Below are 12555 nucleotides of genomic sequence, written 5' to 3'. Positions count from 1 at the left end.
ATATATATATATACACTTTGTGTTGAATACTTTGACATTAAATTACACAAAAAACTAGTTAACACTGCTTTGGCTGATTCTAATACAACGCCTGAGAAAGTGATGGTAAATTTGACATCTGTCTTTCTTATGTCTGCCATAATCAATCTCTACAAAAATGTGTTCTTCTTTTAGAATATTAAGGATTAATATTAATATTATTATTTAGGATATTAAATTTTGCTATTTGAGCAAAATGAGCATCACTATAGATGTTTACACATCTATATGACAACTTCCGCTTCTGAAAACTATTTTGCTACTGCAAGTTTTTTGTGTTAACACTGCTGTACATGTATGAATGTGTTTCCACACCGTTGTACTCTTTTCTGATGAAGCGCTCCAGACTGCCCAGAATCTGCTCCCTCTTCTGCTGCTCGATGAGAGACGGTGACAACTCACCTACAAACACAAAAAACATCACAACGGAGCCTGAAGTAAATGTAAGGGTAAATGCAAATAAATGCACTCAAGCTGATTGATCGGAATGCGCTGGAGTATTAAAACAGATGCTGGTAAAGCATGGGACGGCGCTCACGGTAGCACAGCATGCAGAGTCCGTCCAGGATTTCTCTGAAGCGCTCGGTCATGGGCGGCAGGGGTTTTAGCTCAATCTTCTTGAAGTCTTCAGGACATTCGTCTTTAAGGTGGCCGTCTCGCTTGCAGATGCTGCACACGACTGTTGGCGGCTGTGAAGAGAAACAACCAGAAGACGCTTAATTTCTGGTTCACAGCACCGGATTATTTAGGCTACCATAATACATGTGATGCACATGTGTGCCATAGTATAGGCTAATCTTTATTAAAAAAAAAAGACTCCAGACGATTGAATTATTGGATTGCATGCCAATTCCACCCTCTCTTAGAATTAGAGAGTCTATCTTTTTCACTGCTGTGCCTTTAAACCTCTTTTATATACTATCGTTCAAAAGTTTGTGGTCAGTACATTTTTTTTCCTTAAAATAACTTATATTTCGCAAGGGTTTATTAAATTGATCAAAAGTGACAGTAAAGACATTTATAATGTTACAACAGATTTCTATTTCAAATAAATGCTGATCTATTTAACTTTCTATTCATCAAGGAACACAAAAAAACAAAATGTATCACTGTTTCCACAAAAATATGAAGCAGAACAACTGTTTTTAACACTGATAATTATAAGAAATGTTTCTTGAGCAGCAAATCAGTATATTAGAATGATTTCTGAAGCATCATGTGACACTGAAGACTGGAGCAATGATGCTGAAAATCACAGCAATAAATTAAATTTTAACATATTCACATAGAAAATAGTTATTTTGAATTGTAACAATATTTCACAATATTACCGCTTTTTCTATATGTTTTTTATCCTGATTTTTTTTTCACTTGGTGAGCATAAAAACAAAGACGCTATAAAAAAAAAAAAGAAAAGAAAACCTAGTGACCCCAAACTTTTAAACTTTTTCCTTCACATGTGAAATAATTTCTTAATTCAGACCAATCCACTACTGAATCGTTCATACCATTTTGAAAGCCGGTTTTGGTCGATTCACTGAAAAAAATTGATTAATTTACATAATTTCGCTAAAAAAATAAAACAAATAAAATGATCGCTGGCCATTTAGTTCACATAAACTACACAAGATCAATATCTACCCGATTTTTGAGCCAAACATAAGTAGAATATAAGTCAAGCACCACAAATATTTACACAGTATCCTGTGCAATTACCTTTCCTCCAGTGAAGATCATCCTGTCAAAGATGTAGTGCATGTCTTCTGGAGCAATACTGTCCTGTTTCTCCATCTCTTGATCTTTATCCTCCTCCTCATCCTCCTCGCTATCCATCAGCAGGCCGTTCAGGGCAGAAGGAGACTCCGCTGTGGAGGGTTCCTGTGAAACAGACTCAGATCTGGTGTCCATCCCAGCGTCGCTCACCAGGAGCTCTGTGAACCCCGCTCTCAGGCTCTCCTCTTCCTCCATATCCCTCTCGTCCTCATCATCACTGCTGTCTGCGTCCTCCTCGCCGCTCTTCTCCGCCTCCGCACGGTTCTTTCGGTCCAGGCTACGGGATCGGGCCGTGCGAGAGCGTCTGGGTTTCTGCCTCAGTAAGCCGCGGCTGGCGTTCGCTCCGTTTCTGCTCTGAGGACAGGCGAAATACTTGTAGGCCGTGCGGAAACGTTCCTGGATGTACTCAAAAACCATCTGACTGTTCAGACTGCGAGCCACGTTCCTCTTCAACGCAAATGGATCTGAAACACACCATTTAGTCGTTTACAAATGCTTTCAAACTGCAGTTGTTGCTCCTTTTCATATGGTCCTTAAACTAACAAACATAAAATTCACTTAAAACAGATTAAATTGTAAAATACTGTGGTTTTTGATATTGTTTATCGGTTGATAATGGAAATTGAATTGTGTTCATTTTTAGATTACCTGTGCAATCATCTCACGCTTATCTTAAGTTAATCAGTACACTTTCACTTTGCAAACATTACATTACATTCCTGACCTAACAATGAACAATACATCTTTAGCATTGATTAATAAAAGTTAATATCACTTACAACATTTACTAATGCATCTTTGAAATCAAAAGTCACATGTTATATAGCTAACAAACGAACAATTATATTTTCTATTAACTAAGTTTAACAATTAATCGCTCAATTAAATATATATATATATATATATATATATATATATAAACATTAATATATAAGTAATATTTTGTACAAGATAATTTAAAAAAACAAATATAATTACTAATTACTAAATTATTTTCTATTAACCATTATATAAAAGTAATTACACAGACTTACTACATAGATATTCTGAATATTATAATATTCTGAATATAAAAAAATTGTTAGAATATTTGATTTTAGTAACATTTTTTGTTAAATTTCAGTATTACTTATATACTATTACAGTGTTTTTTAATAGTTTGAAATAGCTTTCATTTTTATACTGGCAGTCTATTTTATTTTTAGTAATTTTGTGTTTTGTCATTTTCAATAATTTTCAACATTTTAATAACTTTAAAACTTTATTACTTGTTTTTTGTTTTACATGTAACAATTTTTGTTTTATTTTATTTCAATTAATAAATATGATTTGAATCATATTTTTATAATGTTGTCATTCATAAATTCACTTGCTGCATTAAAAAAAAGATTGTTTTTAGAGTTATTAAAAGCTACAGAATTTTTATATCAGCTATTTTTAGCCATAACATTAAAATAACTAAAAGGTGATCAGCCAAAATATTATATTGTTTTGTCTACTACATTGTTTTGGCATTTATTAACAGTGCATCCATAAAGAGGGAAAATAGATAGGTTGAACAACTCTATAAATCTTATTTGCTGAATGAACGCAAAAAATGCTAAACACTTGGATGGAAACCAAATGCTTACACGCTTCAGGAAATTAACCATCAAATGAAGTGTTCACAATGCAACATCAGTGTTAACCACACTGTGGTCTCACCTTCGATGGCGAGTCTGCGGCGAGGCCAGTTCTTCAGCTCCCGCGGCAGCAGCTCTTTCAGACGGATGCTGATGATATGCTCCTCCAGCGCAAACTCCAGCGTGTAAAAGCGCAGGAGCTCCAGCCACAGCTGACCCAGAGACATGCTCACCGGCTGCTTCAGCGTCAGACGAGTCTACAAACACAAATACACACACGTTACTGATAATACTCACCCTAGGGATTCTGTAATCCAGTCATGAGCAGCGGTGAAACGCTCACCTTGCCCTTAGCATATCCACCCTTCTTCTCTTTCTTCTCAGTCTGGGTTTTGGGTTCGTGTTTGGCTTTGCCGTCCCCGCGGCCCTCGCCTGCAGGAGCGGGTCTGTACTCCCAACCCACGAACGAGTCCAACTCCAACCCCGTCAGGTGAAACTCATCCACACGCTTCACGTCGAAGCCCTTGATCTGAGCAGACATGAAACAAAAACACAGTTATTTCAATCTAAAATAGATGTAACAAGCCTTGAACCATGATAATCCTCATGGAGGAACCCATCCTAAAATTTAAAACACTATATGTATACTTGAATAGAAAAATGCTCCATATTTTCATGTTTAAAGGCCAAATTATAAATACACAGAAATAATTATTGTTTCGATATGTTTCATTATTACTTTGCTTTTAGATGTTTTACTTGTTTAAATAACTTTTAATCAATTTGTGCTGTGAAAACTAAATATTATAATAAATATGCAAAATGATTATTTGGAAAATATTGTGTTATTGTAATGTTAATGTTAATGTTATTTTACATTAATTTTCACACTCACTGCAGTACTGTGCTATTAGATGTGCATGTTTATTTAAATTAATTTTTAAAATCAACTTGTACTGCAAAATAAAATTAATATTATATGCATAAAACAGTATTTGGAAAATATTTAGTTTGTTACATCATTACATGTTTTTACTCACTAAAGTACTGTGCTGTTATTGTATTTGATGATGTAAATACATTTTTGCTGTGAATAATGAATATCATAAAAATGTGTAAAATATTACTTGGAAAATATTTAGTTTCTATTGTTTTTCTCTCAGTCACTGTTAGATGCATTTTTTGTTAAATCAATTTATACTGTGAAAAATTATAAATTATTATAAATGTGTAAAAAATTAATTGGAAGACAGTTAGTTTATCTAGCAATTATTGTTTTTCCCCACTCACTGTAGTGCTGTGCTATTAGCTGTATTATTTGTTTATTTAAATTTTTTTTTTATTAAATTATACTGTGAAAAATTATTATTATAAACATGCATAAATTATTATTTGAAAAACACGTAGTCTATATTATGTTGCAATTATTTCAAATCTCTAAAGTACTGTACTGTTAAATGCATTATTTATTTAAATCAATTTATCCTGCAAATAATTATTATTACAAATGTTTTATTTGACACTATTTCACTAAGCTTTTCCACTGACCTTTTGCAGCCCCCAGTTTGAAAACTAACTCAGGGTGCTTTCACACCTGGCCTGTTGTTTCGGAACCTGGCGCGTTTCCCCCCTTAGCTCGGTTCGTTTGGGCATATGTGAACACGGCAATCGCGCCCGGATCCGCGCCAAAACAATCGGTCCGAGATCGCCTGAACGAGGTGGTCTCGGCTCGATTGAAAATGAACTCTGGAGCGGTTCGGTTGTAGTGAGAAAGCAATCCGATCCAACGGACCACTGAACCAGGCTATATCACAATTTATGATGGGTAATTACATAAATTCCGTGAAAAGCATCAGCTTTGTTGTTTTGCTAATACTTCAAAATGAACCTGTGAATGTCTGTGGGTGAGCACGTCTTTGCCATTCAAAAATCAAAGCACACTTTATTTTATAATGCCATCTTATTGCTCTTCTTTGTAGGTGCATTTTAAACATTTTTTCCCGATCAATCCTGGACTCCTGCTCAAAATGATAAATTATTATAACGACAGCTACAAAAAAAAAAACAACAACAATAAGCCCGCGAAGCTGTTGTGGTTCCATCCTGACGGATGACATGAATGACAGCTCAGTGGAATCCGGAAAATAAACTGTGGAACTTTGACCAATGAGAGAACAGTTTACTCGCACGTGACTTGTATTAACAAATTTGGTCCATTTAGAAACTTTGCCGTGTGAAAGCGAACCGCTCCAAGAATAAAAAGCAACATTGTAATAATTTTAATCCGTTTCGGAACAAAGCAATCGATCTACAGGTGTGAAAGCACCCTCAGATTACAGATCTATTTGAGGCTGACTAAAACAGGAGTTCATACCCAGCGTCCTAGATAAACGGGCAGGATGGGCTTGGCTCTCTGTTGCAGGAAGAATATGACCATCAGAGACAGCGAGTAGGACGGGATTCCTCCCTCCGCCTGACAGTCGATGTGGCACAGCTACAGATAAACACACAATCTCGTTAGACCTCGGTGACAAACAGTTACTGTAATGTCTGGAAAACATGATGGCGAGTCATACGTACGTTGGCCCAGTGACGGAAGGCCAGAACCAGAGGCACGAGCCTCGGCTCCAGTCTGGCCAGAGCTGCAAGGTGATTGGTGGTGAGGCACGCGACATCATTTCCTGCGCTCACTTTGCACATTAACCCACTGCAGAGACAACAAACAACTCCTATCAGTTATGACAGGCTATCCCTGATGTCTTCAAATGCTTATTCTTTGTGTGCTGTCACTATTTATTTCTATAAATCAAATCAGTGTTTTATTGCTGACATTAAACCGACCTGGCCACATCTCTGCAGAAAACAACAGGGACTTTGGCATGAAAATCTGACTCCACCTCCGCAAACTCCACTGGAAACAAAAGCGAAACTCCAGTTAATCTGAGCTCTCGAAACTCAAGTCTGGTGCATTTATCAACTTTCAGCTGTTAGAGCTGGTAAACAGTCAAGTGAAGCATATTTATATTACAAATAATACTGAAATGAGTATTGTAGACTCATATAAGCAAAAAAATATTAGCAAATTAAACTTTTGACTACTGGTTTTCTATATTTATATATAGTAATACCCTACATTTCAGTTATTTTTCCCATTATTGTTTTTGTGTTAATGTTTATATATTAATCTTTTATATACAAAATATTAAAATGTACACCATTTTTGAATAATATATTATACTATGTTTTATATATTCAGTAATTTTACTGTTTTACCGCTGTTCTTGAGGATCTCCAGCACCTGGATCAGCACATCAGGCTGAGTCATCTGCACAACAGAGATGTGCAAGACTTTAACAAACACAATAAAACACACAGACACAAATCCAAGCGGCTCATGCACGTTCGTTCAGACTCACAGTGGAAGGATAAGAGACGTCGATGTTGACGTCACTCGTTTTGAAGGCGAAGCGGGTGAGACATGAGCCGTACAGACGGAGAGAACACGCTAAGATGAAACAAGCATTTAGATATTCAGCAGACTGGAAGAAACACTTTCTTGACTTAAGTTTAGTTGACTTAAGTTCACATCAAGTTTACTTAAGTCTAGTGCAAGCTATTACCCAAGCACTGTACCTGTGAGTTGTTTGCATATAATCCCCTCCATCCGGAGCACCACGGCTTGCCTCAGCGCGAAGTCTTCCTCCGAGACGCCGTGCGTCTCTGCCGCCTCCAGCACGACCGAGTCTAGTGCCCTCAACTGGGCCGGAGAGGGAGCCGGCAGCGCTCGCAGCTCATTCTCCTCCTGCTTCTCCTGCAAAGACCCCCATAAACAAGAGGATAAACAATAAAAATAAACAATACAAATGAGTCAAATCCAATACAAAATACCCAATATTTAGCTATAATATCTTTGGTGCTGGTGCTTTAAAGGTGATGAATACAGAACGCTTCTTTCCTGAGAGGGTTCTTTAGCATGCCTGATAAAATTTCCTATAATTTATATCATTTTTAGAACATTAGAGCATTTCAGCAACATTCTGCCAAAATTATATCTTGAGGATTTTAAAGTTTAAAAGTGAAGAATAAGATATAAACATTAATATTGTTTGTTTGCTTGTTTATTTGCCATGTTAGCATCAGGGCTATTTACATGGCAAAAACAAAGTCAGCATCATAATACATATAATGTTTAATTATTAAAACATTTTAACTTAATATTATTATTGTAAACTTGCAGTGTAAAATATAATTTTTATTATATTATCAAATTTTTTTTTTTTTTGCAGTACAATAATAATCATTTATTATTTTTACAGTACAATAATTTATGTAATCGTAAATTATTATTTTTATTATTTATTTGTTATTATTATTCAATTTGGTTGGGTTCAGGGTTATTATAGTTAAATAAACTAATACCATAAAAAACTTTTTAATTACTTGAAATAAAATAAAATATAAAAAGAAAAACATTTACCTTGATGTACTAAATAAACATGACTAAACTGAAATAAAATAATAAAAACTATATAGACATATATATATATATATATAAAAACTAAACCAAAATGTCAAAAGGCAAAAACATACTAAATTACTAAAACTTTAACCAAATCTAAAATGAAAAAAGAAAATATCAAAATAAAAGCTAATTCAAAATATTAATAAATAATAAAAACCTCAATAGCATCTCAATAAAATACTCAAAATACTAAAATAACACTGGCTGGATTCCTAAAATCCCAGTGTGAATGTAATGTGGACTGAGACACTATCACACAAAAAAAAAAAAGGTTTAAATCTACAAAATCAAACACTAACTAAAAGAGATTAAATATTTTATCTATTTATATGCACGTCATGTGACAATTAAACAACATCAGAGAACATGTGAATTTTCAATAAATTACTGAAACATTAACTTAAAATATCAGCGGACACTTCATGTAGATATCGGCTGACAAATGTTTGGCAACAGAAACTAGCATACAAAAACTTCTCCAAGCTTAAAGTCACTGTGGATTTCATAGAGCACAGAAATAAGTGTTGGGAAAATAACAGCCTGCATCCTCACCATGATGTTCTTCTTGTGACGTTTCTCTTTAATGTGCTTGTGAGCACCCTGGATGTTCTCCACGTGGACTGAACACAGTTTGCATAGATACTGGAAATTGGGGTACTCCGGCGACGGCTGTGGAAATACACAACGGCTGAGAAAGCAATCGCAACACGCCATATCTCTTTACACATCCACGCGCTCCACAGACGTGCTGATGGGAGAAATCAAGAGCCGCTCAACGACTCGGATTCAATTAACAAGGCGCTTTTCACCATCATTCAAAAGCAAAATCAGATAGTGCGCATGAAAAAGTGCGGTCACATTTACACTGATACTCAGAACAGTTAGATCAGAGTCTGAGTTACAGCTAAAGTCAAATGAAACTAGTCTGTGAACGTTAAAGCAAATACAAACTATAGGGTGAGACTCATTTAATTGGCACAAAATTCATCCTAAACAGCAGTAAAAGCGTAAAAAAAAACATTGAATATAATTAAAATAGTTGTAAAAAAATTGACAAACAAATGAAGACAGATGAAATCATAAATAGATAAATAAAACAGTAAGTAGATAAAACCATTAAAAATATATTAAATAAAACAATAAATAATCTACAAAACACAGCAGTAAAAATGTAACAAAAAAAAAAATGTAAATATAAAAATAATCCTTAAAAATAAAAAAATACAGATGTAAACAAACAGATAGATAAATAAAACCATAAATTAATTAATAAAACAAACAAACAAATAATGTTTTAATTACAGCAGTAAAATCATAAAAATAAACTTGAATATAAAAAATAATCCTTTAAAATAAAAACGAAATAAAACCATAAAGAAATAAAAATTCAAACAATTAAAATGATAAATAAAACCATAAATAAATTAAATAAAACAAACAAATAAATTCTAAATACAGCAGTAAAAAGTGTAAATAAAAATCCTTGAATATAATTAAAATAGTCCTTTAAAAAATAAAACCATACATAAATCTTTAAATAAACAAACAAACAAATAAAACCATGCACAAAATCACAAATAGCTAAATAAATTAAAATAAACAAACAAACATTTAATTCTCTTTTTTATGTGAAAGTTACCAGCTCTTTGTGTTCATGACAGGAGTTAACTGTACACTGACAGGGAAAGTTATTCTGTCAAACTAGTCTCATGGTAGCACATATAATTAAAAAATATAAAGACTTGTTGCTACACTTTTAAAACATTTCAGTAACACCTGATAAGTAACGCTGAACAATTCAAAATGATCTTCTGTGGTAATCTACATTATCACAAACACTGTCAGATAGAGCTTGTACTGAGGCCACATTCATTTCAAATGAATGCGTTTTGAATCCGTGGACTTGAACCACCAAGCACAACAGCGCTTCCTCAATAAATGTCAAGCTTTTCCATGTATCTGTCTTACCTTGAGCAGCCGGTGGATGTAGTCCCTCTGCAGTCTCTCCTCCGCCTGTTTGAGTCCCAGCTGCTGGTCAGGGGTCAGGTTTCCAACCTCCACGACCTCGGCTCTCTGTCTGCCCGCCTCCACACCTGAGATTTAAAGAAACAGACACCGATAACACAACCAACCATTACTCTTTACAAAAAAGCACCTAAAATACACAAACACACGCATACACATATATAATGAATACATAAAATACTACACACACACACTCACTCTCATATATGTATCACAAATACATCAAATAATTATAATTATGTAGGTTATTAAAATTATTATAAAATAAATATACACAACTGCAGAAATTAAATTATGTTACATAATATTAACTTATCACACTTACAAATATTATTTGGACACAAAAAAAAACATACAATTATGCTATAATTAAATTATAATACAATGTATATTAAACTGATAAACCTGCCAGAGAAAGGCAGAACATAGTAAATCCACCAATACTACCGCAGAGAAAACGCAATCATCTTGTTAAAAGATGATCAACATTTTCTCTTTTCAAACACCTTTAGCTAATTTTAAATATATATTTTGTTAAATAATTGTTTATTAAATTTCAGCATTTTCATGCATGTATCATTTGCCACTATTAAAATATACAGCAACTTTCAAAAGTTTTTTTCTTAAAAAATGTTTAGTTTTATTCAGCAAGGACACATTATATTGATCAAAAATGACAGTAAAGACATTGATAATGGTACAAAAGATTTCTATTGCGAACAAATGCTGCTCTTTTAAACTTTCGATTCATAAAACAATCGTGGTTTCCACAAAAACATTCAGCAGCACAATTGTTTTCAAAATTGATAATAATTAGAAACGTTTCTTGAGGAGCAAATCAGTATATTAGAATGATTTCTGAAGGATCATGTGACACTGAAGACAGGAGTAATGATGCTGAAAATTCAGCTTTGATCACAGGAATAAATTACATTCTACAGTGTTCACATAGAAAATATTTATTTTAAATTGTAATAATATTTCATAATATTTTTAAAAATATTACCGACCCCAAACATCGATCTATCTCAAATTGTCCAGATCTGATCAGATTATCGGAGTGTATTTTCTCACCGGTTATGCTGTCTTTAGCGGTGGTGATGGTGTTGTCGTGTGTTGAGATCTCCAGCCGTGCTGCTCCTCCATCCTTGACCGGTCCACTGTTTCGGACCGGAGTTTTGTTCTCCTGGCTTTGCTGACGGCCCTCACTGGGCTGGGGCTTCCCTTTCCCCCTCTCGCCAGAGTTAGTTCTGCCTGTCAGCCGGCGGGCTTTGCCCTTCCCTGGCTCCTGGGGGCTGCCGGTGCAGGTCCTGCCAGTGCTGGGACCACCTTGGATCTCCTCTTTCACCTTGGGGACGGCGTCCTTGCTTTGGCTCGGGACTTTGGCGCTCTCCCGCTGGGGTTTGGAGGACGACGCCTTGCCCCCGCTCGAGCGGGAAGGTTTGACCACCTTCACGAGGCTTTTGGGGTCCTCCATGCCACTCCACTTCTCTCCGGATGAGAATGAAGAAAAGCCCAAAGGGCTCTGGGTTGAAGGTTTCTGGAGCAGAAACACGACATAATCAGATTGTGGGGATCCAGAAATGTTTGTGCATTGAAGGTTTGATAAATCAGGAGGAATCTGGCAATATTGGGAAGTGAATACTAGCTTAGTACTTCAATGAGTGGCATCTAGCCATGATCTAGGAAATATTATTTATAAAAATTAAATATATTAATTTCATTCTAACTAAATAATATGGAAATATTACATTTAGGCAGGTAAAGAGAGAGATAAATCATTCATACATATAACATATATATATATATAAATATAAAGCTAATTGCGACTTTTTCTGACAATTCTGGATAATTCTTTATTGCATGCAGTGTAGATATGCATATTAAAAACATTTTTTAAATAAACAAATTGTTAAAAATTATAAATTATTATTAGCGCTGTCAAATTATTAATCGCAATTAATCGCATCCAAAATAAGTTTGTTTATAAAATATATGTGTACTGTGTACATTTATTATGTACATAATACACATACATGCATGTATACATTTAAGAAAACCATGTTATGTTTATATATTAAATATACTTATAAGTTATATGAATATAAATATATACATAAATATTTTCAAAATATATACTGTATGTATTTATATATACATAATAAATATACACAATACAAACACATATATTATGTAAACAAAAACTTTTATTTTGGATGCGATTAATCGCAATTAATCGTTTGACAGCACTAATCTAAAGATATAGCTACAAATAGCTAATTGTTATTTTTATTACATTAAGTGGATGTATTCACTAATATTATGCAAATTAAACAACATTTATAAAATGAGTTTTAAAATGTTCAAAATGCAAAGTTATTATTATTATTATTATTATTATTATTATATACAGAAGTTAGGGCTGTGCAAAAAATCGAATGCGATTTTCATGCGCATCTCGTCAGTAAAGCCGCTCCTGTGATTTATCCAATGAATCGCCTGCGATTTTGAACACGATTTTGTGTAGCTTGTAGGGCTGCACGATAAATCGCATGCGATATTTAATACGCATCT

At 34.2% G+C, this 12555-nt stretch overlaps 1 protein-coding gene across 1 annotated transcript; it reads right to left on the bottom strand.

The window, feature by feature from the left end:
• Positions 1 to 298: 298 nt before the first annotated feature.
• Positions 299 to 11520, bottom strand: LOC107661050 (terminal uridylyltransferase 4-like). Its single transcript, XM_016450487.1, has 14 exons — positions 11056 to 11520; positions 9925 to 10049; positions 8509 to 8625; positions 7068 to 7245; positions 6851 to 6939; positions 6708 to 6759; positions 6276 to 6345; positions 6015 to 6141; positions 5809 to 5928; positions 3778 to 3963; positions 3517 to 3691; positions 1756 to 2276; positions 578 to 728; positions 299 to 441 (listed from the first exon to the last, which is right to left on the bottom strand). The coding sequence occupies exons 1-14, from the start codon at positions 11456 to 11458 to the stop codon at positions 299 to 301; spliced, it is 2457 nt and encodes an 818-aa protein (XP_016305973.1). The 5' UTR covers positions 11459 to 11520.
• Positions 11521 to 12555: the final 1035 nt, after the last annotated feature.

This window comes from Sinocyclocheilus anshuiensis, unplaced genomic scaffold, assembly GCF_001515605.1.
Source record: "Sinocyclocheilus anshuiensis isolate Anshui unplaced genomic scaffold, SAMN03320099.WGS_v1.1 scaffold19614, whole genome shotgun sequence".
In the NCBI taxonomy this organism is placed as follows: domain Eukaryota; kingdom Metazoa; phylum Chordata; class Actinopteri; order Cypriniformes; family Cyprinidae; genus Sinocyclocheilus; species Sinocyclocheilus anshuiensis.
This window is presented reverse-complemented; position numbering and strand designations above follow the sequence as displayed.